The sequence below is a fragment of the Penicillium robsamsonii genome, assembly GCF_028829455.1.
Source record: "Penicillium robsamsonii strain IBT 29466 chromosome Unknown utg000006l_segment0_segment0, whole genome shotgun sequence".
Classification (NCBI taxonomy): Eukaryota; Fungi; Ascomycota; class Eurotiomycetes; order Eurotiales; family Aspergillaceae; genus Penicillium; species Penicillium robsamsonii.
Window position 1 is genome coordinate 377,546 of NW_026643224.1, and position 20,350 is coordinate 397,895.

The 20,350-nt window shown below is 50.1% G+C and overlaps 8 protein-coding genes across 8 annotated transcripts; 5 read left to right on the plus strand and 3 right to left on the minus strand.

The window, feature by feature from the left end:
• Nucleotides 1-943: 943 nt before the first annotated feature.
• Nucleotides 944-1,169, minus strand: N7447_009869 (uncharacterized protein; the record flags this gene model as incomplete). The annotated part of the gene is given in 2 exon segments (XM_057234131.1): nucleotides 944-1,104; nucleotides 1,118-1,169. 2 exon segments carry the CDS (start codon nucleotides 1,167-1,169, stop codon nucleotides 944-946), a joined length of 213 nt encoding a protein of 70 aa, XP_057081415.1.
• A 1,574-nt stretch (nucleotides 1,170-2,743) lies between these two features.
• On the plus strand, nucleotides 2,744-5,998 carry N7447_009870 (uncharacterized protein; the record flags this gene model as incomplete). Its single annotated transcript, XM_057234132.1, has 3 exons — nucleotides 2,744-3,559; nucleotides 3,643-4,172; nucleotides 4,228-5,998. 3 exons carry the CDS (start codon nucleotides 2,744-2,746, stop codon nucleotides 5,996-5,998), a joined length of 3,117 nt encoding a protein of 1,038 aa, XP_057081416.1.
• Nucleotides 5,999-8,688: 2,690 nt separating this feature from the next.
• On the plus strand, nucleotides 8,689-9,933 carry N7447_009871 (class I SAM-dependent methyltransferase; the record flags this gene model as incomplete). Its single annotated transcript, XM_057234133.1, has 3 exons — nucleotides 8,689-8,727; nucleotides 8,895-9,608; nucleotides 9,670-9,933. 3 exons carry the CDS (start codon nucleotides 8,689-8,691, stop codon nucleotides 9,931-9,933), a joined length of 1,017 nt encoding a protein of 338 aa, XP_057081417.1.
• A 476-nt stretch (nucleotides 9,934-10,409) lies between these two features.
• N7447_009872 (Zn(II)2Cys6 transcription factor domain-containing protein) lies at nucleotides 10,410-11,999 on the minus strand (the record flags this gene model as incomplete). The annotated part of the gene is made up of 3 exons (XM_057234134.1): nucleotides 10,410-11,167; nucleotides 11,222-11,831; nucleotides 11,928-11,999. The coding sequence occupies 3 exons, from the start codon at nucleotides 11,997-11,999 to the stop codon at nucleotides 10,410-10,412; spliced, it is 1,440 nt and encodes a 479-aa protein (XP_057081418.1).
• Nucleotides 12,000-12,638: 639 nt separating this feature from the next.
• Nucleotides 12,639-14,309, plus strand: aglA (putative alpha-galactosidase; the record flags this gene model as incomplete). Its single annotated transcript, XM_057234135.1, has 1 exon — nucleotides 12,639-14,309. The coding sequence occupies one exon, from the start codon at nucleotides 12,639-12,641 to the stop codon at nucleotides 14,307-14,309; it is 1,671 nt and encodes a 556-aa protein (XP_057081419.1).
• A 329-nt stretch (nucleotides 14,310-14,638) lies between these two features.
• On the minus strand, nucleotides 14,639-15,582 carry N7447_009874 (phytanoyl-CoA dioxygenase family protein; the record flags this gene model as incomplete). The annotated part of the gene is made up of 2 exons (XM_057234136.1): nucleotides 14,639-15,451; nucleotides 15,508-15,582. The coding sequence occupies 2 exons, from the start codon at nucleotides 15,580-15,582 to the stop codon at nucleotides 14,639-14,641; spliced, it is 888 nt and encodes a 295-aa protein (XP_057081420.1).
• Nucleotides 15,583-16,058: 476 nt separating this feature from the next.
• Nucleotides 16,059-18,587, plus strand: N7447_009875 (Het-C domain-containing protein; the record flags this gene model as incomplete). The annotated part of the gene is made up of 3 exons (XM_057234137.1): nucleotides 16,059-16,285; nucleotides 16,336-16,494; nucleotides 16,553-18,587. 3 exons carry the CDS (start codon nucleotides 16,059-16,061, stop codon nucleotides 18,585-18,587), a joined length of 2,421 nt encoding a protein of 806 aa, XP_057081421.1.
• Nucleotides 18,588-19,417: 830 nt separating this feature from the next.
• N7447_009876 (uncharacterized protein) lies at nucleotides 19,418-19,930 on the plus strand (the record flags this gene model as incomplete). Its single annotated transcript, XM_057234138.1, has 1 exon — nucleotides 19,418-19,930. The coding sequence occupies one exon, from the start codon at nucleotides 19,418-19,420 to the stop codon at nucleotides 19,928-19,930; it is 513 nt and encodes a 170-aa protein (XP_057081422.1).
• Between the last annotated feature and the right edge of the window lie 420 nt (nucleotides 19,931-20,350).

Sequence of the window (20,350 nt, forward strand, 5' to 3'; positions counted from 1 at the left end):
TGCTAAGGGATATTGGGGGGATTGATATAATCACAACAAAACAACAAAACAAAACAAACTCCACACGGTAAAAAAAGCATAACTTGAAGGTTTCCTACACCCTCCTGCCGAGGCTTTACGTGCTCTCAAGGCCGGTCAACCTATATTCAATTACAATGTTAGCACCCTTAAACCAATTAAGTGCTTGGAATGAGAGTGACGCGAGAATGGAGACAGAGTGCAGGAATTAAAAATGTGATTAATTGTTATATAGGTTTAAATTAAGGTACCAAATATCAGAAATAGATGGCTCATCTAGATTTTACTTGATGATCAGTGTGTGGTTCTGCTTGGATCTACTTACCGCGTGTTCCTGGTGTCCGTGGGGTTCGTGGGGCGTTGCTGGTGAGGGAAGGAAACGTCGGCTACATGACATGTCAGAACAGGTTTCCAAGGATCCTGTTGATTGAGTCTTTACCGTCGCCACTTGTGCGTAGCGGCCGAGAAGACAAACTTGACAAAGTACTTCAGGACCAAAAGGACAAACAGCACCCAGATGATGCGGCCACAGGCATTGTCGACTGTGGTATCATCCTTGTCAGCGCTTAGACGCAGGAGCTCGCCAACCCAAGATTCGTCCTATCCCCGAGGAGCAATTGGCAGCGCCGCTACACTACATGTTAGAAAAAGTGGATCCAAACAGTATCTCCGAAAGAAAGGCTTTTCATATTATGCTCGAGAGGGAGGATTAGGGCATTTTGGAAAGAACAGGTAAGATAAATCATGGAATAATGTCCGAGAGGATGGCTCAGAGGATGGCTGAGAGGATGGCTGAGAGGATGGCTGAGAGGATGGCTGAGAGGATGGCTGAGAGGATGGCTGAGAGGATGGGCGAGAGGATTCCTGGGTTGATGTTTCGGGGAATGCCTGGCAGGATGGCTCATAGTGTGCACCAGAAGCTCCCCTAACCGATGCGCGAGATGCTTCCCGAAAGGATGACCGGCATGACAGGATACCCATTGTCCGAGATGATTCCTAAGAGGAAGGCCGAAGGGATTTGTGGGGAGGATGCTAGGTAGGATGCTAGGGAGGACGCTTGGGAGGACGGGAGGATACCAAAATAAGCTGTCAAACTTACAGATCACGGACGCCAGGAACGCCAAGTAGAAAAGGATACTGGTAAGATGCATCTTGATGATGGACTTGGTGATAAGCTTGGTAATGGATTTGCTAATGATTTTTTCGAACGTGAAGTTCCTACATGCGCGACGGGATTACTTTGTAAACTGGGAATTTAGCCCGGAAAGGAAGGTACCAACCCGTGCAATGACATCAGCGAGATAAATATATATTGATAAATCAGAGGCAGTCAGCTAATACGATTGTAGTACCTACCTACCTTTGTTCCAACGCGCCGAAACTATGTCCCTTTCTTTAAATCTGCCCAGAGCCTGGCGGCGCCTGGATCATATCAAAAGGGTTTGTAGCACTACCGTTGACAAGCCCCCAAATTGAGACTCGGATGAACCAGCACGAACGGCAAGTGTCCATCTCACAGCTAAATTCTTTTCGCAACAATCTCTGGTCCTCTTCAGGAATGACCAAGCCGCCTCTCGCTCTTTGGCAACATCCACATCGAAGGGTACAATGTCCAACTCCGAGCTTGCGGGTTTGGTCAATGCTACGATTAAGACAGCAGCCACAACTCCGAGCACAGCAACCTTCCCGACCAGCGCAATCCTCAACAAGCACTTTGTGCATATACCATCTGGGATGGGACCTCCATAGATCAAATGCCCTGGATAGAAACCCTTTCTGCAGAGAAGTCTGGTAATACAACCATCTTTGGTTAAGGAAGTGGTATCTGACGTTCAACACAATGGATATCTCTTCTTGAACCACTTCGCGAAGTTCTTGTTCCACATCGAGAAGTTTAGGCGAGTCATCAACACGGTAATGGGAGAAGTGGAAGAAGTGATTATAATGGTATCGCTGGAGCATAAACCTTCCCGGACTTTGCTTTTCGGGCTTCAGAGGTGCTCATCTCCTTGATCAAGTCTGGTTGTAATCGTGGTCGATTATCGTTCCCCTTTAGGCTGGCAAAAGAAAACGGCATTTTTGTCGTTTGAATGTGTTGATAAATACTTTAGGATTGTGAATTGCTTTCCTAGCATCTGCCATTCATCAGCTCGTAATGATGTAAACTTAGGCCTCCGCTACCCGAACCGTCAGGTAGTGTGAGATCAAGGTTATGATTCGTTTTCCATCTTCTATGGCTCCGACTCCAGAAAGAGACCCAGAAAACTTAAAGATAAACCAATGAGATTTATAGTTAGACAGACGATTGGTATGACTAATTCCCGGACCCTAACTAGTTAACTAGTTACATTTGTAACTACTATCAAACAGGATGTACATATCTAGGGTCGTATAAAGAGCGATATCCGTAGATGATCGAACAGTATACTTGTTGTTAATTGGTGGCCCAGTTGACAGGAGATTCAATTATACAAGTAACACAAATGCAAATAGAGAAGAATCTTGGAATCATATGAAAATCGGCGTGATATGCGATTGTAGGGCTGACCGCCTTCGAACTGCCCCTCCTCCGCGTCTTCTTATCTGCCAGCGCGCAAAGCATTGGATTCTCAATATCTCGTGACTGAGACCCATTGGCTTTGTGCCCTTCCTCTATCTCTATTTCATCTCTTGTTGGACTACACCCCAAACCCCAACCAGCCTCACTGATTACACTTCGTTCGCCATGGAGCAAGAACTCCTGTCGCTCCTGGCAGATACCCAGTCGCCGAAGGCCGATACCAGAAGAGCTGCAGAGTCCCAGTTGGGAAATCTTTACGCCCACGATTCCTTCGCAATCTCACTCACAGCAATTGCCTCACACGAGTCCGTTCCGGTAAACCTGCGCCAGTCTGCCCTCTCAGTCCTGCGTACCTTCATTGCCGCCGCCTGGTCCCCAATTCTCGACGAATTTAAAGGACAAATCCTCATCAACGATGCGAACAAAGCCAATGTTCGCCAGGCTTTATTGGTCCTCGCGACAAACGATACCCCCCAGCGCAAGGTGAAGAACTCTGCCAGTTACGCTGTCAGCAAGATAGCCAGTGCCGACTTCCCGGACGACTGGCCCGAGTTGCTCCCTTCACTGCTCCGTATCATTAATGACTCCGCCAGTACCGATGGCCAGATGCACGGTGCGCTGAAGGTGCTCTTGGATCTTGTAGATACAGGGTTCAGTGAGGAGCAGTTTTTCAATGTCGCCCGCGATCTCGTTTCTTCCCTTTTCGCCGTAGCTACCGCCGAGTCCAGACGACCAATGCTGCGCGCTCTGGCTGTTGCAGTCTTCCGTTCCTGCTTCGATACCCTGGAAATGGTTCTGGAACAACACAAGATGGCCATTAAGCAGTTCATGGATGAGGTGCTCAGTGGATGGTCGCCGTTTTTCGAGACAGCTTTAAAGGCACCCCTACCACAGCCACCCAGCGAGGAAGAGGAGCATAAACAAGGAGAGATTGCATCGCAATGGAGGGGAATTGTTGGGTTGAAGTTGCAAGTCGTCAAGGTATGCGGTGTTTTGTCTTACTCGCTCCTCCAAAATTCCGTTTTTGGTTTTGTCGGGCTTTCGCTGACATGATCTTTTTTTAGACTCTGATGAAAATCCGCATGGTGTTCCCTGCTCTTTTGACCGCGCAAAGCCCGCTTTTCTTCTCAACAGTCTGGACGGAACTCACCAACGCGTTGCCGATCTACCAAAATTTCTACATCGAGGAGGAGAGGCAGAGTCGTTTAGAGGATGGGGACGGACTTCCCCACTCACTCGATTTCCTCGTTTTGGAGGAGCTTGACATTATCCAGGCCCTCTTGAAGGCACCCCCGGTAAAGGCAGAACTACAGCAGCAACTCCAAAATGCTGGTGCGACTGCTAGCACGTCCAGCTGGCTTCCGGAAATTATGAAGCTTGCCAGCTCCTATGCACAGATTACAACAGAGGAGGAGGCTCTATGGGAGATTGATGTGAACCTTTTCCTCTCGGAAGAGACTTCTGTCACGGCCAACTACACTCCTCGAACTTGCAGCGGAGACCTAGCGATCAAGGCTGGTGAATGGCTGAAGGGTACAGCTGCCGAGGGTCTTTTGGGCTATATGAACACTATCTTTGCTGATTCGTCTGTTTCGTGAGTATTACTCTATATTTCGTTTGTGAAATTATATTAACCATGACGCAAATAGATGGAAATCACGGGAAGCTTCCATGTACATTCTCAACTGTTTGCTTCGAGACTTTGGTGAAGTGGACCAAGAGATCTCACCTGAGCTGGCGTCCCATTTCACCCAATTCGTACAATATGCGACCCAGCAAGAACAGGAGCTCTTGCGCGCTCGAGGCTACCTTGTGGCTGGCGCTTTGTCCAAGGTTGCCGGTGAGGCATTCCAACAGACCACATCATCCTATCTGGAGGCAACACTGAAGGCGATCGCCGAAGACCCTGCCGAGGTGGTCCAAGTGGCTTGCATTCGGGTGCTACAAGATCTGATGCCCGCTTTGCCGACGAGCTTGGCCCGCCCCTTCCAGCCCGCAGTGATTGCGGCCATTTCAGAGTTCATCTCTGCACACGACCTTCGTGAACAGACTGAGTCTGACGATCTCAAGGTCACGTTGGCGGAAACACTCCGGGACACTATTATGGCCGATTCTAGTGTGGTTCTGTCGTCTACTGCAATTGATGTGCTGTTCAGCATTGCTAGCAGTGGAGCTGAAAACTTCCAATTGACCTTGACTGTCACAGAAGCATTTGAAGATATTGTGGACCAAATTACCGACAATGGCCCCGATTCTTACATGTGTCTTTGCGAGAAGGTGCTTCCCTCGTTGATGGGTGCGATTGATGTGGGCAACCTGACCGAAGAGAATGCTTTGACAACCTTTGCAGCCGATCTTCTTCGCGCTCTGGCCGAGCGGAGTCCCGAGCCGATGCCTGCTGGTTTTGTGGAGACAGTGATGCCCAAGTTGAACCGCCTGCTGCTGGACTCCGATGAGGCCGAATTGATCAGACCTGCCACAGAGGCCGTACGACACATGCTCTCGCACGACTTTGCGCAGTTCATTGTCTGGCGTGATCCTCAATCTGGAAAGGAAGCACTCGAAGTTGTGTTGGTCATCATTGACCGCCTGCTGGGCCCGGCCATGGATGACAACGCAGCCACAGAGGTCGGCCAGCTAGCAGCAGAGTTGGTCGAACGGGCCGGCTCTGAGCGCCTCGGTCCTTACCTGCCGCAGCTCTTGCAAGCCGTGGCGCAACGACTGGCGACAGCACAGCAAGCGCAGTTCATCCAAAGTCTCATCCTCGTCTTCGCCCGACTCACTCTCATCAGTGCACGCGAGGTAGTCGACTTCCTGGCCCAGGTTAACCTGGGCGGCCAGAGCGGACTCACCGTGGTCTTGAGCAAGTGGCTTGAGAACTCCGTCAACTTTGCCGGCTACGACGAGATCAAACAGAACATTTTCGCCCTAGCCCGGCTTTACGAGCTCGCTGACCCACGTGTGGCCGAAGTGCCCGTCAAAGGCGACCTCATCATTCAGGATACCGGCCGAATCAAGACCCGCTCACAGGCGCGCAAGAACCCAGACCAATTCACGACCGTGCCCGCACCACTGAAGATCTTCAAGGTTCTGGTCGAAGAGCTAGGCGCAGCCTCCGGCAACAAGGAAATCGACGCCGCCACTGCGGCCGCCCTGGATGAGGCTGACAGCGACGACGGCGACGACGATTGGGAGGATATCCCCAGCCAGGTCCTGGATCTCGGTATCGGAGCCACGAAACAGGGGCTAATGAGCTTCGGCGAGGGCGGTTCCGAGAGTGTCTTTGGTGTGCGTCGCCGAGACGATGAAACGCAGAGCTTCCTGGCGGATTTCTTCCGACAGGCCTCCACGCAGCCTGGTTTCCAAGAATTGTACGCGGCGCTGACTCCGGATGAGCAAGCTAAGCTGCAGAGCCTATAAGTGGAGCTGGGTGAAATCTTACTCGAAGCTGTGGTTGCGAGTATCCAGGTCCCCGGGCCTGGGTTATTAATGGATTGATGCATGAATGCCAATAAAACATCCAAGGACTTGTAAATGTCGCTTGTACGGAGTAAACATACCTCTTTTTCCTTTTCTTTCCTTTTTTTTCTTTTTTTTTTTTTTTTTTTTTCTTGCTATCTACCGTGCTATAGAACGAGCATTATTACAGTACATCCTTGTAGCAGAGACCCTGGAAATTTCTGGCCGGGACAAATTGGGACTGTCCACGAATGCTAGTTCGTGTTTGGTCCCCCACTCCGGACTTTGTACGCCATACGTTCATCTGCAACGTTTTGTTTGTATTAATTTTGGGCTAGAACCGTAGTAATTTGAGTCTGCTTCGGGAGATAATAGGTAATTAGTGACTCTATATTTTATGCAATCTATATAAGAAATAAAAGTACCATAAAAAAGGCGAAGGAACGAGCCAGGACCTCCAAGGTTTCTGCATGTTTCGTATTCCAGTCGGAACCTGCCAAGGTTTGACCCGTGTGGGGTCGCAACCAGACAGTCGGGTCGTCCGACCATTCCCAAGATTTTGAGTCTCCCAGGGTTCCCAGCTGAGTTAGGCTCTCATCTGACTTGGGCATACCTACGGTTCTTGGCTTTCATTTCTGTGTTAGTGCATACCTACTATGGGGTTACCGGGTCAAACTGAGCACGCCATTATGGTCTCTTTGTACTCCGTGCTCTGTGCTACATAGGCATCTAAAACGCACCACGCTAGTCCCATTTGCTGTACAGTCTCTAGTTTTACCTACTTCCCCCCAATAAAAGGCTATGCAGTATCATCAGTACTGCAATGACGATATACAAATATATCAGATATAATCTAGGATGAGATGGTAAGACTTTCCTTGACTTTACGCCCCTCCTTCAGCGGATTCGGTTTGTTGCCTTGACTAAATCTCAAGGTCTCCATTCCCAGACGTCTCTCCAGTCTATCGCCATAGTTCCGACACTTCAAACCTCTGCGTTGTGACAGAAAATTTACTGTTTGGCGGTGTTCGGCGAATTGGCAGATGTAGATTGGAAATTTGGGAAAGTAAAAGGGCATATGTACATATGAATTTGGTTAACGGAGCGGGCCGAGAGGACCGACCCGTTGGCCTGAAGCCTATTTATTTCATTCCATGGATCTCCCAACGCGGGGTAACATTCCTGAGCCTTTCCCTGGCTGGAGGACCTCGTCTCATCCTTCCTAGAAATCACCCTTTATTGAGGAAGAACATTAAGTGAGGATTTTTTTGGGAAAATGAGCTTCTCGGTCTGGGAATATATATGCCCATGTGTTTGCGTTGGCGAGTGTTAGTGGCCAAAAAAAAATGCAGACCACTAGATACATATAACGAGCAATCATCACGAAAGTGTTGAACTTCGACATTGAAAGTTTCCTAGTAGCCCTGGAGATCACGACTTGCGGGCCTTTGGGCGACAAGTAATATAATATTATCCTGAATCAACCAATCAAAGCTCGCATGGCTTAGTGGTAAAGCGCATCACTAGTAATGATGAGATCCTCGGTTCGACTCCGAGTGTGAGCATTTTTTGCCTTTTCTGTCTATGAATGTATCACGATTTGCACGGCGTATTTTCTTTCTCTCTTTCCACCTCATTCAGCCTATGTTTCTCGCCGCAAAGTAAACAATGCGCCAATTAGACTCTATATAATTCAGCATACCCATAGGCATTGCTTTTAGATACCGCAAGCTCTAGAAAATGGACCTCGAAGTGTGTTGATAAATGGATTAGTGTTACGTGCCAGTTTATTCAACGAGAAAGGGTGCATTCCAATCAGAAAAGCAAAGATAGGGAGCAAGTAGTAAATCTCAGGGGATCTTATAGCAAAAGCAATCCCAGCAAGCAAACAAACTCTTTCCTAATTAGGAAGTATGATATCACCCTAATAGGAATAGTAGCAAACCGATCACAGAGAAAACAAAGGAATCACAGGAACCATGCAAAGTATGTGATCATGTAGATCGTGACATATAGAAGTAAAGAGCTATAAATATACTATAAGGGAGATGAGATGAAAGTCCTGACCTTTATGCTTCTTCATTCGATGAGATTTATATCGTAACTGACTAGCATTGGGTATATAGGAAGCTAGCTCTATGTAGCCGTGAAAGTGAAAGTAGTATACCACCTAAGGAATATATAGGGTGGTCACTGTTTCCAAGGTCTTAACGTTGACCCCCAAAAAAAAGAATATGCCAAGACACCTAGTGCTAGGTATAGAGTGCTTTAGCGAGTAGGGTAGACTCAGATTTACTCAGTACCCGTCCTAGTCAACCGGGGTTCAGATCCCGCCTTCCAGGATCAGAACCTTGGAAATGCTAATCGACAATCCACCCTAATCCCGACCGATTTGGAATAGGCGAGTTTCCCGTACCGGGCTGTCGGATTTCCTGCGCGGGGAGGGGGGATAAAAGCAAAGGTACTGAAGGAAAACCTTGAAAATAGCACTATTCCCGGTATCCCCTCTCTCGGGTTTCTTGGAACTGATTGTAGCTTCATCTCACTTCCCCTCTACTTTCTCTTGGGGAAAAATAAAAATTCCCTACTTCCCCCTCCCTCTCTACTCCAAATCTCCCTTTCTCTACCTTGCATGCCTCTCCTCTCTCGCCATGTCACAACCCAATCTCGATGAACGCATCCAAATCGACGTAAGGAAATCATTCCCTTTCACTCCTTTGATCCCATCTCTACCCCGTATCCTTGTATCTACCAGCACCTAAAAATATGTCACTCTCCCGACCTCACATCTCCAATTCCATTCTTAGTTAATAATCCAATCTCCAATAAATCCCCAACCCCCGCTAACAGCCTCCAGACAAGCGATGACGACTCCCTCTTCGAAACCCAAACCCTCGCAGGCTCAAATCTTTCCTTTGCCTCTTCCGTCCGAGACTACAGCTACGAAAACGGCCGCCGCTACCATGCCTACCGCAACGGCCAATATCCTCTCCCAAACGACGAAGAAGAACAAGACCGCCTAGGACTATTCCATCACCTTTTCAAACTGATCTCAGGCGGAGATCTGCACCGTGCACCAATACACAACTCCAACCCGCGCCGCATTCTCGACATCGGCACCGGCACCGCCGAATGGGCCATGGAAATGGCTGAAGACTACCCGGAGGCGGATATCATCGGCACCGATCTCAGCCCCATCCAGCCAAACTGGGCCCCGCCCAATTGTCGTTTCTTTGTCGATGATGCTGAGAGTGACTGGACGTTCTCATCTGGCGAGTCGTTCGACTATATCCATTCAAGATCTATGAGCGGCGGCATTGAGGATTGGCCGAGGCTGATTAAACAGGCTTATCAGCATATCAAGCCGGGTGGCTGGTTTGAGGCGCAGGAGTTTGATGGTTGGGTGCTTTCGGATGATGGATCCCATGAGCGCGCTACTACTATTACTAGGTGGCATGAATTGTTGGGTCAGGCCGGTAAGAAGTTCGGGAAGTCGATGGATATCGCGCCGAAGATGGCGCGGTGGATGGCTGAACAGGGGTTTACGAATATTAGGGATGATATTTATAAAGTATGGCTACTGTTCTGTCCGACTGTTGTTTTTTTTTTCCCATACACTAACTTACTTTCAGTGTCCGATTGGTGGCTGGGCCAAGCACCGCCGCTACAAAGAAATGGGCCGCATCGGCAAGATGGTTATCTTGGAAGCCGTCGAGCCGTACTCGCTAGCTCTCTTCACTCGAGTTATGGGCTTCTCGTACCAGGAAGCACAGGAGTATATGGACAAGGTGCGGGCGGAGTTGCTGAGCAACAAGAACCACCTCTATGTGCGCTTCCACTTTGTCTACGGGCAGCGGCCCTTCGACGATGAAACCACTGATTCCGAGGCATCTTGAGACTTGGGACTGTGGCAACAACGATTATGACGATGATACCCCACCTAAAACTGAGCTGGAGAATAATTCCTTCCCTATCGACATTTCCAGTCTCGGTGCCCTTACCTTACGACATGAATCATGGTTTGATGACTTCATTTCTGCGTATTAATGTATAAAGGCAGAAGCTCTATGTGCTAAATTGTCTGCCTCATTTATGTTCATATTCAAGTGGACATGGATGATATCATGATGCATGAGAAGATGGGAAGATGCCATGGTGCAGTGCGGTGATTGTGTCTCAGACGGTCTCACCATGACTTTACCTGCCTAGTATCGACCAGCAACCTGGGCTATATATCCACCGAGTGGTTTTTCTTCAGAGACCCAGCTCTGAACCTGACCCGAACCACTCGATTACAACACATTCCGCATATGCACACAACAGACCTAGGCCCGAGTACGGGGCTCGGTTTGAGTGTGCACTTACGCTGTTGTCACGGGGCATTCCAAATCCCGAGGACTTGACAAACCCCCGAAACAGCCTCCTCGGGTGAAGGACTTGCCCGCAAGACCTGAATCACCCGAGGTAGATATTGCTCGTCACAGCTGGCAATTGTTTCCAGCAGGATCTGCAGCAGTTCCTGTTTCCCCTCGCCCTTCCAGGAGCTCGGCATTGAGTTCATGACGGTTGTTGGTGAAGGACGGTCTTGGGAACTGGGGCTGGCGTGGCTTGAAGTATCGCCTGAAACGGATGTCTGCGTGGGTAGGGAGAAGCGTGCATCTGTATATGTGTTGATGTTTATGTTGGTGGCGGTGGCGGTGGTATTGGTGAAGGTGTTGATGGTTGAATAATGAGACGGGGTTTGGTATACATGCGTATTCGGGAATTGATTCGGACTCGGATTTGGATTCCCGTACGCATCTTGCTCCCACTGATGATATGCATGAGGCCTGTCATCTTCGTTTGGTATTGGATATTCCTCCCCGTAATGTGATATTGTTGATGTTGGTATGGGTGCAGGATAGCCAGTGTGTTGTAAGTATGGTAGTGCTTTGCCTTCGTCAAGCATATAATTATCGCCATTGGCTCTGTATAGCGCCGGGTGGTGCATCCCTAACATCGCATCCTGCGCGTGTAACCCGTGCACTGGGAGACTCTGCATCTGTACTGGGAGTGTTCCGGACATGTCTCCCGGAGGGAAGGTCATACCTCCTGTATAATATCCAGACATCGTCGCATCTTCTAAAGGATCTATCCAAAGTTAGCCCAGGCGGCAGAAAGAAGTGGAACAAATTCAAAACATACTTCCAAAAGCAAGCGATTTACTTGTAGTCGACCCATCTAGCTCCGCAACTTGCGGCGTATACCCCGTCGCGATGGGATAAGCCGAAACCGAAGCAGAAGCCGACCGCGATGAAACGGACATCGACCCAGCCCCGTTCTCACTCCCCGTACTATCGGGACTTGTAACAGTCACAGAATTCGTCATGGTCATGATCGGCGAGGATGGCGACGACCCGCGCCAGCTGCCTTCACCAGTATCCGGTGTACCTCTAGTCGAGGCAGAGCCAGTGCCAATCGCATACCCAGAGCCATTGGCATGACTATGGCCGTCATAATTGTGGCCCGTGTGCGCGGGCGCATATTGTGTCCAACTCTGACCGTTCCCCGGGACGCTTCCGGCCCCTTTGTCCGGGCGCGAGCGCGAGCGCTGGCTGTGGCTTTCGCTTTGGCTATGGCCGGTCTCTCGTGGACTCTGGTTCAGGCGCCCCCGCAGTTGTGCGACTTCGCGGCGTAGTTGGTTGATTATCTCGGATTGGCTGATGTGGGCGCGATCTTCGGCCGTCGTAAGGTAAGTGCATTCTGCTTCGAGGCCTCGGATTATGCAGGCGTGGCACGGGATAGAGCGATCGCACTGTTGAGAGAGTGGTGATTAGCGGATTAATTAAATCGGCCTCGGGAGTAGAGATAGTGAGGTAGTAGAGATAACGCGGGAGAACGCGAAACGTACCTTCACTTTGCGCTCGCGACATCTGAGGCACGACTGCTGAGGGCGTATCTTCGTCTTCGAGTCGGGGGCCATTGTGAGAAATACCACTCTACGGTAGTAGTGAGGTTTCAAAGATCAATTGCCCCCAGATCGGAGAATCGGAGAAACCGTTGAACTTCAGTAGCGGGGGAGGTTCCACTCAGAGTCCAGTTTTTCGCATCCCGGCCATGCAGGTTCAGCTGTGCCACACATATGGTTGAAGATATGAAGGGGGGGGGGGGGGGGAAATGTGACGGGTCGCATTTCATGCTTTCTCCCTGGCTCCAGGTCATATCTCTGCACTCTGATTGGGCACAATTCGAAATTGTCTTCTCATGGAGATCGTATCTCTCTCCTGCAGATCCAAGAATCAGAGGTACGGTCTTCTCTGGCGTTGTATGCAGATATATGCTACTTCGCCAAAGATATAATCTATCGAATGATACCGTCACAATCTTCATCACCTCCCCCTCGATTGCCTGTAGATCCCAGTGCGTTGTGGATGCGACGTCGGTGCGGGGAATCCTTGCACTTGAGCTAGTTAAGGAAATGGAGGAAGCTTAGTGAAGGGAATCTGGATAGCATAAAACGGGCAGGTGTGCTGTGCAGCATACGCCCTCAGCCGATTCCAAGCTTGCGCCATCAAAGCATATTACATCTTATCCTGTGTCTATACTCTCTTGCAAAGACACCATGAAGACCTCCCCCAAAACCTGGGCAGCCCGAAGCATGGCCGGCCTCCTGGCGCTGCCACTGTTACCAGTGCAAGCCTCCGTCGAGAACCCAGGCTTAGCCCCGGCACCTCCAATGGGATTCAATAACTGGGCGCGCTTTATGTGCGATCTGAACGAGACGCTCTTCACCGAAACAGCACAATCAATGCTAGACCGCGGCCTCCTCGACGTAGGCTATGACCGCCTCACGCTGGATGACTGTTGGATGAGCCATGACCGCGCCGATGACGGCTCCCTGCAGTGGGACACCGAAAGGTTCCCGCAAGGTATCCCCTGGCTCGTCAAGTACGTGAATGACAAGGGCTTCCAGCTCGGAATATACGAAGACTCCGGAAACTTGACCTGTGGTGGCTACCCGGGCTCCTACAAACACGAGGAGCAGGATGCCGAACTCTTCGCTAGCTGGGGTATCGACTACCTCAAGCTGGACGGGTGCAATGTCTGGGGGGAGGAAGGCCGCTCGCTGCGCGAGGAGTACCGTGTCCGCTACGAGGGGTGGCACGATATCCTGAGCGCCATGCCGAAACCGCTTATCTTTTCCAATTCCGCGCCTGCATATTTCGAAGACAAAGCGGGGGACTGGGCGGTCGTCATGAACTGGGTCCCGGAGTCCGGCGAGTTGGCGCGTCACTCGGCGGATGTGATTAACTATGCCGTCGAGGGCAGTGCCTGGGATAGCATTATGTATAACTACGACTTCCACGCGCGTCTAGTGCGCTACCAGCAACCGGGCTACTATAACGATCCCGACTTCCTGATCCCAGACCACCCGAGCCTCTCGATGGACGAGAAAAAATCCCAGTTTGCGGTCTGGGCTTCCATCGGTGCGCCACTGATTCTCAGCGCTTACGTTCCCGACCTATCGGACGAGGAGATCGCATTCCTCAGCAACAAGGCCCTCATCGCCGTGAATAAGGACCCCTTGGCACAGCAATCTGCTCTTGTTAGCCGCGATGGTACCTTCGACGTCCTGACCCGCTCCCTGGAGAACGGAGACAGACTCCTGACCGTGCTGAACCGCGGAGCCGATACGGCCACCACGACCGTCTCCCTTACACGTCTCGGTCTGTCGTCCAAGTCTTGCAAGTATGAGGCGCGAGATCTCGTCGGCGATGAAGTCTCAACTATCGACTCTGCTATCAAAGTCCAGCTCGATTCCCATGCTGCCAAGGTCTACCGTATTGCGCTGCCTAAGAAGTGCTCTAAGACTACCCCTACCGCGATGGTTTTCAACACCCCGTCTGATCTTTGCATGACTGCTTCTACTGATTCTGTTACCTTTGAGAAATGCAGTGGCTCAGACTCCCAGGTCTGGCACGTGGCGGCAACGGGCGATGACACTAAGCTGACTTTGAGTCCTCTGTCGGATGAGTCGCTTTGTCTTGCTGCCGGGGATGGGCTTTCGCTTGCCAAGTGCCATGGTGGAGATGGTACTAGCTGGGATCATTACATTTCAGGTCATTTGCGCAGTTCGTCTGGGGATTGTTTGACTCAGACCAAGGGCAAGGGCAGTGTCGAGGCGTGTGTGATTGATAGTGTTGGGCAGATCTTTGGATTGCCAAGTGGAGTCCGTCTGGCCAAGGGAGATTTGAACCAGACCAGATATGGACTAGCGTGGGGCTCAATATAGGAGGTTGGCACCACGTGACATATATCTATACCTATATGTACTTTTTGTATATAGTGCAGGCGCGATCCTGCCTGAGAGTAGCATTTCCAAAGATCTAAAGGGAAAAGAGAAATTTCAGACCTATTAGACACATGAGAGTTTTGAACAATAAAAAGGAAGAATAACAGTCACCCGAACCTTCATCTAGAGGCTTGATCGAGTAGGGATGAAAAGGCCGAGGCCGCAGCTGCAAAGTCACACCATTTGTACATTCTGCTCTATACCCAAGCCATAACCAGACCTGGTGGTAAATACAAAAATATTCACAATCTCCCAAAACCTCGGAAAGTCTATCCCTGCAAAGAAAACCCAACCCCTTCTCCAGTCCCCATCTCAACAAGATTAGCCCTCATCTTCTCAGCCCTCTCGCCAAGTCCAAAGGCAGCATCATCACGATGAACCCAAGCCCCGACTCCATGCTGTAGCACAGCGGTAGCCCGAATCTTCTTCTTCTCGTCGGCATCATCATCCCCACCCCCAGAAGCCTTCAACCCAAGACTTCCATGCAAAGTCAACCTCGTCTCAGCCCCACCCTCACTCTTCCCCCGATAAACACCACGGTGCAAGATATTGCTATTATAAAACACTGCATCTCCAGGCTGCAACTGAACAACCAACTGATCCGGCAACTCAGCCGCATAAGGATCCGCATCACGCTCGACCTGCGTGCGCGCACGTGCATGGGTTCCCGGCACAACAATCAGCGACGCATCGGGACACAGCGCCAAATTATATTGGCAATGCGACTGACGACCGCCAGGTGCTTTAGCCGCAAGCTGTGCGAGTTCTTCTTCGGCAGTGGCATGCTCGGAGATATCATCACGGTGCCAGCGGAGCTCGAAGTCTTTGGTTTCCGGCGCCACGAGCAGGTTGAACAGTTCCATGACGAGCGGCTCGGTCTCGCTGTCGGTGTTTTCAATTCCCATTAACTCCTCTGCTACAGCGAGAATCGTTGGGGAGAAGTAGCATCGTGCGAAACTCTCCCGTCCTGGCATTTCGGGGTGCATTAGGTGCTGCACGCCCCAGATTCCGCCCTCCGAGGCGGGGGGACGGTCGTCGGCCAGGGTGGGAATTGTTTCGGGACAGTGCGGAAGTGTGGCCAGCTTCCGGTGCGAGTTAGGGTTGTTGCTGTTGTGGCAATGTCGCGGTAGTGCGATACCTCTGTTGGGGTCAGGAGGTTACGGACTACTACGAAGCCATCGCGTTTAAGGGCGTCTAGGTTTGGGGTGGCCATGGTAGAGAAAAAGTCAAACAATTAGATCTCGAGTATCTGGAGATATAGGAAGTATCTGGATATCTAAAGATGGAATTTATATCTGCGGGGTTGAAATAGGCTAAAAAAAACAATACGACGCAATGTCGCATTGTGGTTTTCTGGAAGATCTCGATGCTACCGTGGATCTCGATGTGACGGTATTTACATATATACATCATACGATTCTGTATTTTATGTGTGCTGGAGACCTCGGTAGTTTTAATTATAAATAATATTTCGCAAATCAAACATAACAAACTATTTTTGGTTAGGAATCAACGTCATGGTGCCAAGAATCAGCCAAGTCGAAGGGCTGAATCCTCTGCATTTGATATTGCAATCTTTTTTCCCTTAATAATCTTTTGCTTAGTTCTCTAGCTTTTACTCTTTCGGGATTTTTTTTATATTAATCCCATCCAATTTCAACAAAAATATCACAGTGCAAATCCCCCACCATGCCCCTCCTCCACGCGGGCTCCGCCCTGCTAGTATTGCTCCTGATACTCCCGCAAGTACACGCCTTTGGAGCTGGAAATATTGCCTCTATCTCTGCCGTCGAAGGCAAGAACTGGCGCCATGGTGATATTGAAGACGTCCTCAAGACGCTGGCTTTCATCTCCGGTCACAAATGGACCTCTACTATGGTCAAGCGCGTGTATTTTGGTAACTGGCTGCGCGATTAGTGAGTTAGCAAAACAATCGAAAGATCGATATATTCTGACTTCTTCTAAGCTCGCAGGCAATGGACGTTGGAACTCTTAAAAATCTGCAGGCCGATACGATCCGTGTTTTGGTGTGGGTCCTTTCGTTCCTGAGCTTCGGCTATGCCACGGGTGAATTTGAGGTGACTTCGGATCGCTTGGGTGTTTACCGTCCCGAGGAACATATCGAGTAAGTCTAGCTTGAGCTTCTTGACAATTTGTACGTGCTGATCGTCTTCTTCACGCAGTAACCCCAAGGACTATGCCGACAACGAAGATGCACGCCAATATGACAAGCGGTTGCGCCCACCCGTTCGTGCCATCGAGCTCGAGATCGACCCGAGCACCGGTATGAAGAACTATATCGCCAACGAGAGAGGCGATTGGGCTACCAGCACTGCCTTTATCAAGTTCAGTCTGAGCCGCAGTATCCACTATGGACGGACCTACACCAACGGTGGACATAAGAAGGGTAACGAGGAGGACCTGTGCGAAGCACTCCGGTGTCTTGGCCAGGGATTACACACGCTGGAGGATTTCGCCGCACACACTAACTATGTTGAGCTGGCGTTGCGTGAGATGGGTTTCAAGAACGTGTTTCCGCATACGGGTACTGCCACCCAGATCAACCTTCAAGGACATCGCGTTTTCCCGCTTATAACGGGAACCTTTGGTATGGTCGATTTCTTCCATTCCGTGATGGGAGAGGCAAATGATCATTTCACTCAATCCGAGGTCAACGAGATGGATCTTGCGCTCGGTAATGCCGAAATGAATGCGCAGTCGAACAACTCCCTTAGTGCCTTGACTGGGCTCTTGGGCAAGATCCCCGGTACGAAGGAGCTCGTTAGCGAGGCCGAGGGTCTCAAGAGGTCGTCGGCGGAACAAGAAATAGCCAACCGGAGCCGTGGTGCTGGGACCGGCTATGCGCAGTCTGCTTCCAATAGCCACGAGCGGTCCCGTGCGGAGCCAACTCTATCTTCAGGCGGTTCGAAGCCTGGTGCTGGGCTCGACGGCATGCCCGATTTCAACCCACAGGAGACAGTAGCTAAGATATATCCCATCCTGGCTTTCCGAGATAAGGTGGCGCGGAAATTGAACTCGATCATTGAAAAGATCCCAGGCTTGGAGTCACTCGTCGAGAAGATCTCCGAGACTCTAACTGTTTTCATCATGTCTCTTTTAGCGCCTTTCGTTCGACCTCTGATCAAGGCTGCTTCCAAGTCCATCCAAAGTGGATCAGCAGGTGTTATTGATGCCTCTGGCAAGCACCAGTACGAACCATGGACCGATCCTCACTGCACAGACCCTACCCACTCCTTGCTCTCCAAGGACCACTTTGCCAACATTCTGAATGAGCCCGCCGGACGGGTCGCCTCTTCAATCGTGGAGTACGTCGCGCCTCGCATTCTATACGCTTGGCAACACACCGATGTCCCCGTGGACGAGGTCCTCAATGACTGCATGCAAGTCTTCCACCACCCAGCGGTGCGCAATATGCGCAATGATGCCCATCGTGCAATGTTCGAGGCCGTCGAAAAATGGGCCCACGGCCGCTCAGACCGCGGCGCTTCCCTTGACTCCATCCTCAGCTCTGAGGGTGTGAGATCTGGTCGTAACACTGGCGGAGTGAGCCACACGCACAGCGGTGGTCATGGTGGATTCGCTGCATTGGGCGGTGCCTCGCACGGCCAAAGCCAAAGCCAGAGTCATAGCCAAAGCCAAAGTCACGGACACAGTAACAATGGCGGACATTCATCTGGTGGATTCGCCTCATTCCTTCCCCAACAAAATCAACACCAAAACCACCAGCAACAATCAAACAGCAGCTCCTCTGGCATGCCCTGGGACAAACTCTCCAGCATCCCCGGTTTGTCTAACTTGGGTAAACTCGAAAGTACACTCTCCAACTTCCTCCCTGGCGGGTTGTCACGCGATGTAAACGACGAAGGGGACCAGCAGAACCAGCACAGCTCATACCAGAGTCACCAGGCAGGGGGTAGATACAACGCCCCTCATCCTCCTCCACAGCAGCACGGCGGATACCACCAGCCTCAATACGTACCTCAACAGAGTCACGGTTACCAGGGAAATCAACAGCATGAACAGCATTATGGCGGCTCGCAGAATTCTTCGTCCTATAGACAGCAGGACGACCACTTCGGCCATCCGCAGCCACATGGCGCCCACAATGCCCCGCCATACGGTTCACATGGTGGATTTGGACAGGATCAGGGACATGGTCGTAGTCACGGACATGGACATGGTCACCCGGGTTACTGAAAATTTGATGATGAGACAAAAGAAAATGAATGAATTGGTTGAATATGTGGATATCAAGATTAGATGAAATGGGTGATTGTGTTTTAATCAAATTGGATGGTTGTGCCCATGTCGGTTTATAAGGCAATGGAGTTGGAAAAGACGGAAGGGTGGAGGATCTAGGAACTTGGAAGTTGTACTGCATTTTATAAAAGCTCGCGTGAAACTCTTGACATTGAGTCAACTTGAGCTTTCTTTGAATCTATATGAGCTATTAAGATTCCCCGGATATCTCTTGGTCTTGAGGTTATTACCAAGGTGGTTTAATTGGTCAGGTTCTTCCTCAATCAATGGATCTATTTACTTGGTTTCTTGTCCTGAGATGCTGTTTCATCATGGTCTAGTACCTATATAACTTCAATAAGTATACAGGGTGCAGATGGTCACCCTTGTGAGTTGTTTCTGTCTCTTTCTCCCTAGCCGGGTAGTCATCTAGAAAGAATTCTTACATTTTCCGCAAGGCTTTGTTGGGTATTCTAGGCCTCGTCTAAAAACGGGCAGTGCTAGCTCTTTGGAAATGAAAATACAATGTGTTTTCCTTATATGACTTGGCATAAAGAAACCTTTCAATGCCTTTGATCTTTTCGTGTCTAACAAAGGCATTCTCTCTCGGGTCCAGTGCTATAGGCCCATGACTCTCTGGGAGTACAAAACCCTTCCCTCTTCTCGTCCTAAGTACAGGAATTCGCCATCATCGTTCTATTCTACACTACTCCGGAGTCAAGCATCCACATTTCACAAGATACCTAAATGCTACCCGATTGTGTGAGTCTTGCAGCCCATCTACCATCATGCCAGACGATGCTCATAGGTGGAATCAGGTTGCAGAGCTCCTTGGAGGACCAGTCGCAGATTTGCAGATCACTCCCCAGCCATCTGTAAGGTGCTATATAGGCCAATTTCTTGGTACTTCCTGGCCACTGGTTACAGTTAACCAGTGGATCAACGAGAACCACCTTATCTGGACGCTCTGCGCCGCCCTCGCAACACATGCCCGCGACGATGATTGGACACGCACGTTTGAGAACAACCACCGCGCCCAGTGGGACCAGATCCAGGAGAGTGTGGAGCAGGCCCAGGGCGCTGACAGATTTCTACTAGATATCCCATCCCCGCCTTTGTTGCTTGCTGTGTTCCGGAGCACTAGTAGGTCTCTGCGCCAGAACCACGCCATCATGGCCACACCTGCTAGTATCCGTTCCAACGGAGGTCTCCTGGACCTCTTGCGGTTTGTGTATAAAAAAGCGCACGGGCTGATTTGGGTACGGATGGCTTTAGGGCAAGTAGCACAAAGCACAACCTAACTTCGAGTCCAAGCTGTAGCTTGCTAGGTCTCTATTCCTAAAACAAAATATTTCGGGCAAAACAGTGTTTTCTAATATCCAAAAATAATAAAGGGCTGTGTAGACTGAGACTGGTCGCCTGATACTAAAAATAGCGGAAGCCAATAATCGCGTGTGAATTTGATAATGAAACAACTTACATTAGGCACAGATGAGAGTCAGTTGAAGTCAGGGTCTTTGTTTCAACGGTAATGGCTTATCATTCGATAATCTGGGTATCCAAGTAGGTTTGCCCAGCTGAGTACTTACATGTAACTTTACGTCAATATTCAGTCATTGCCTTGATCTTACGTGTCTATTTCTCGTATTTATGTCTCAGTTGAGCTTTTCAGCGAGTATATCTACGACAATTAAGGAGTATTTACACAGGACTTGAAGTAT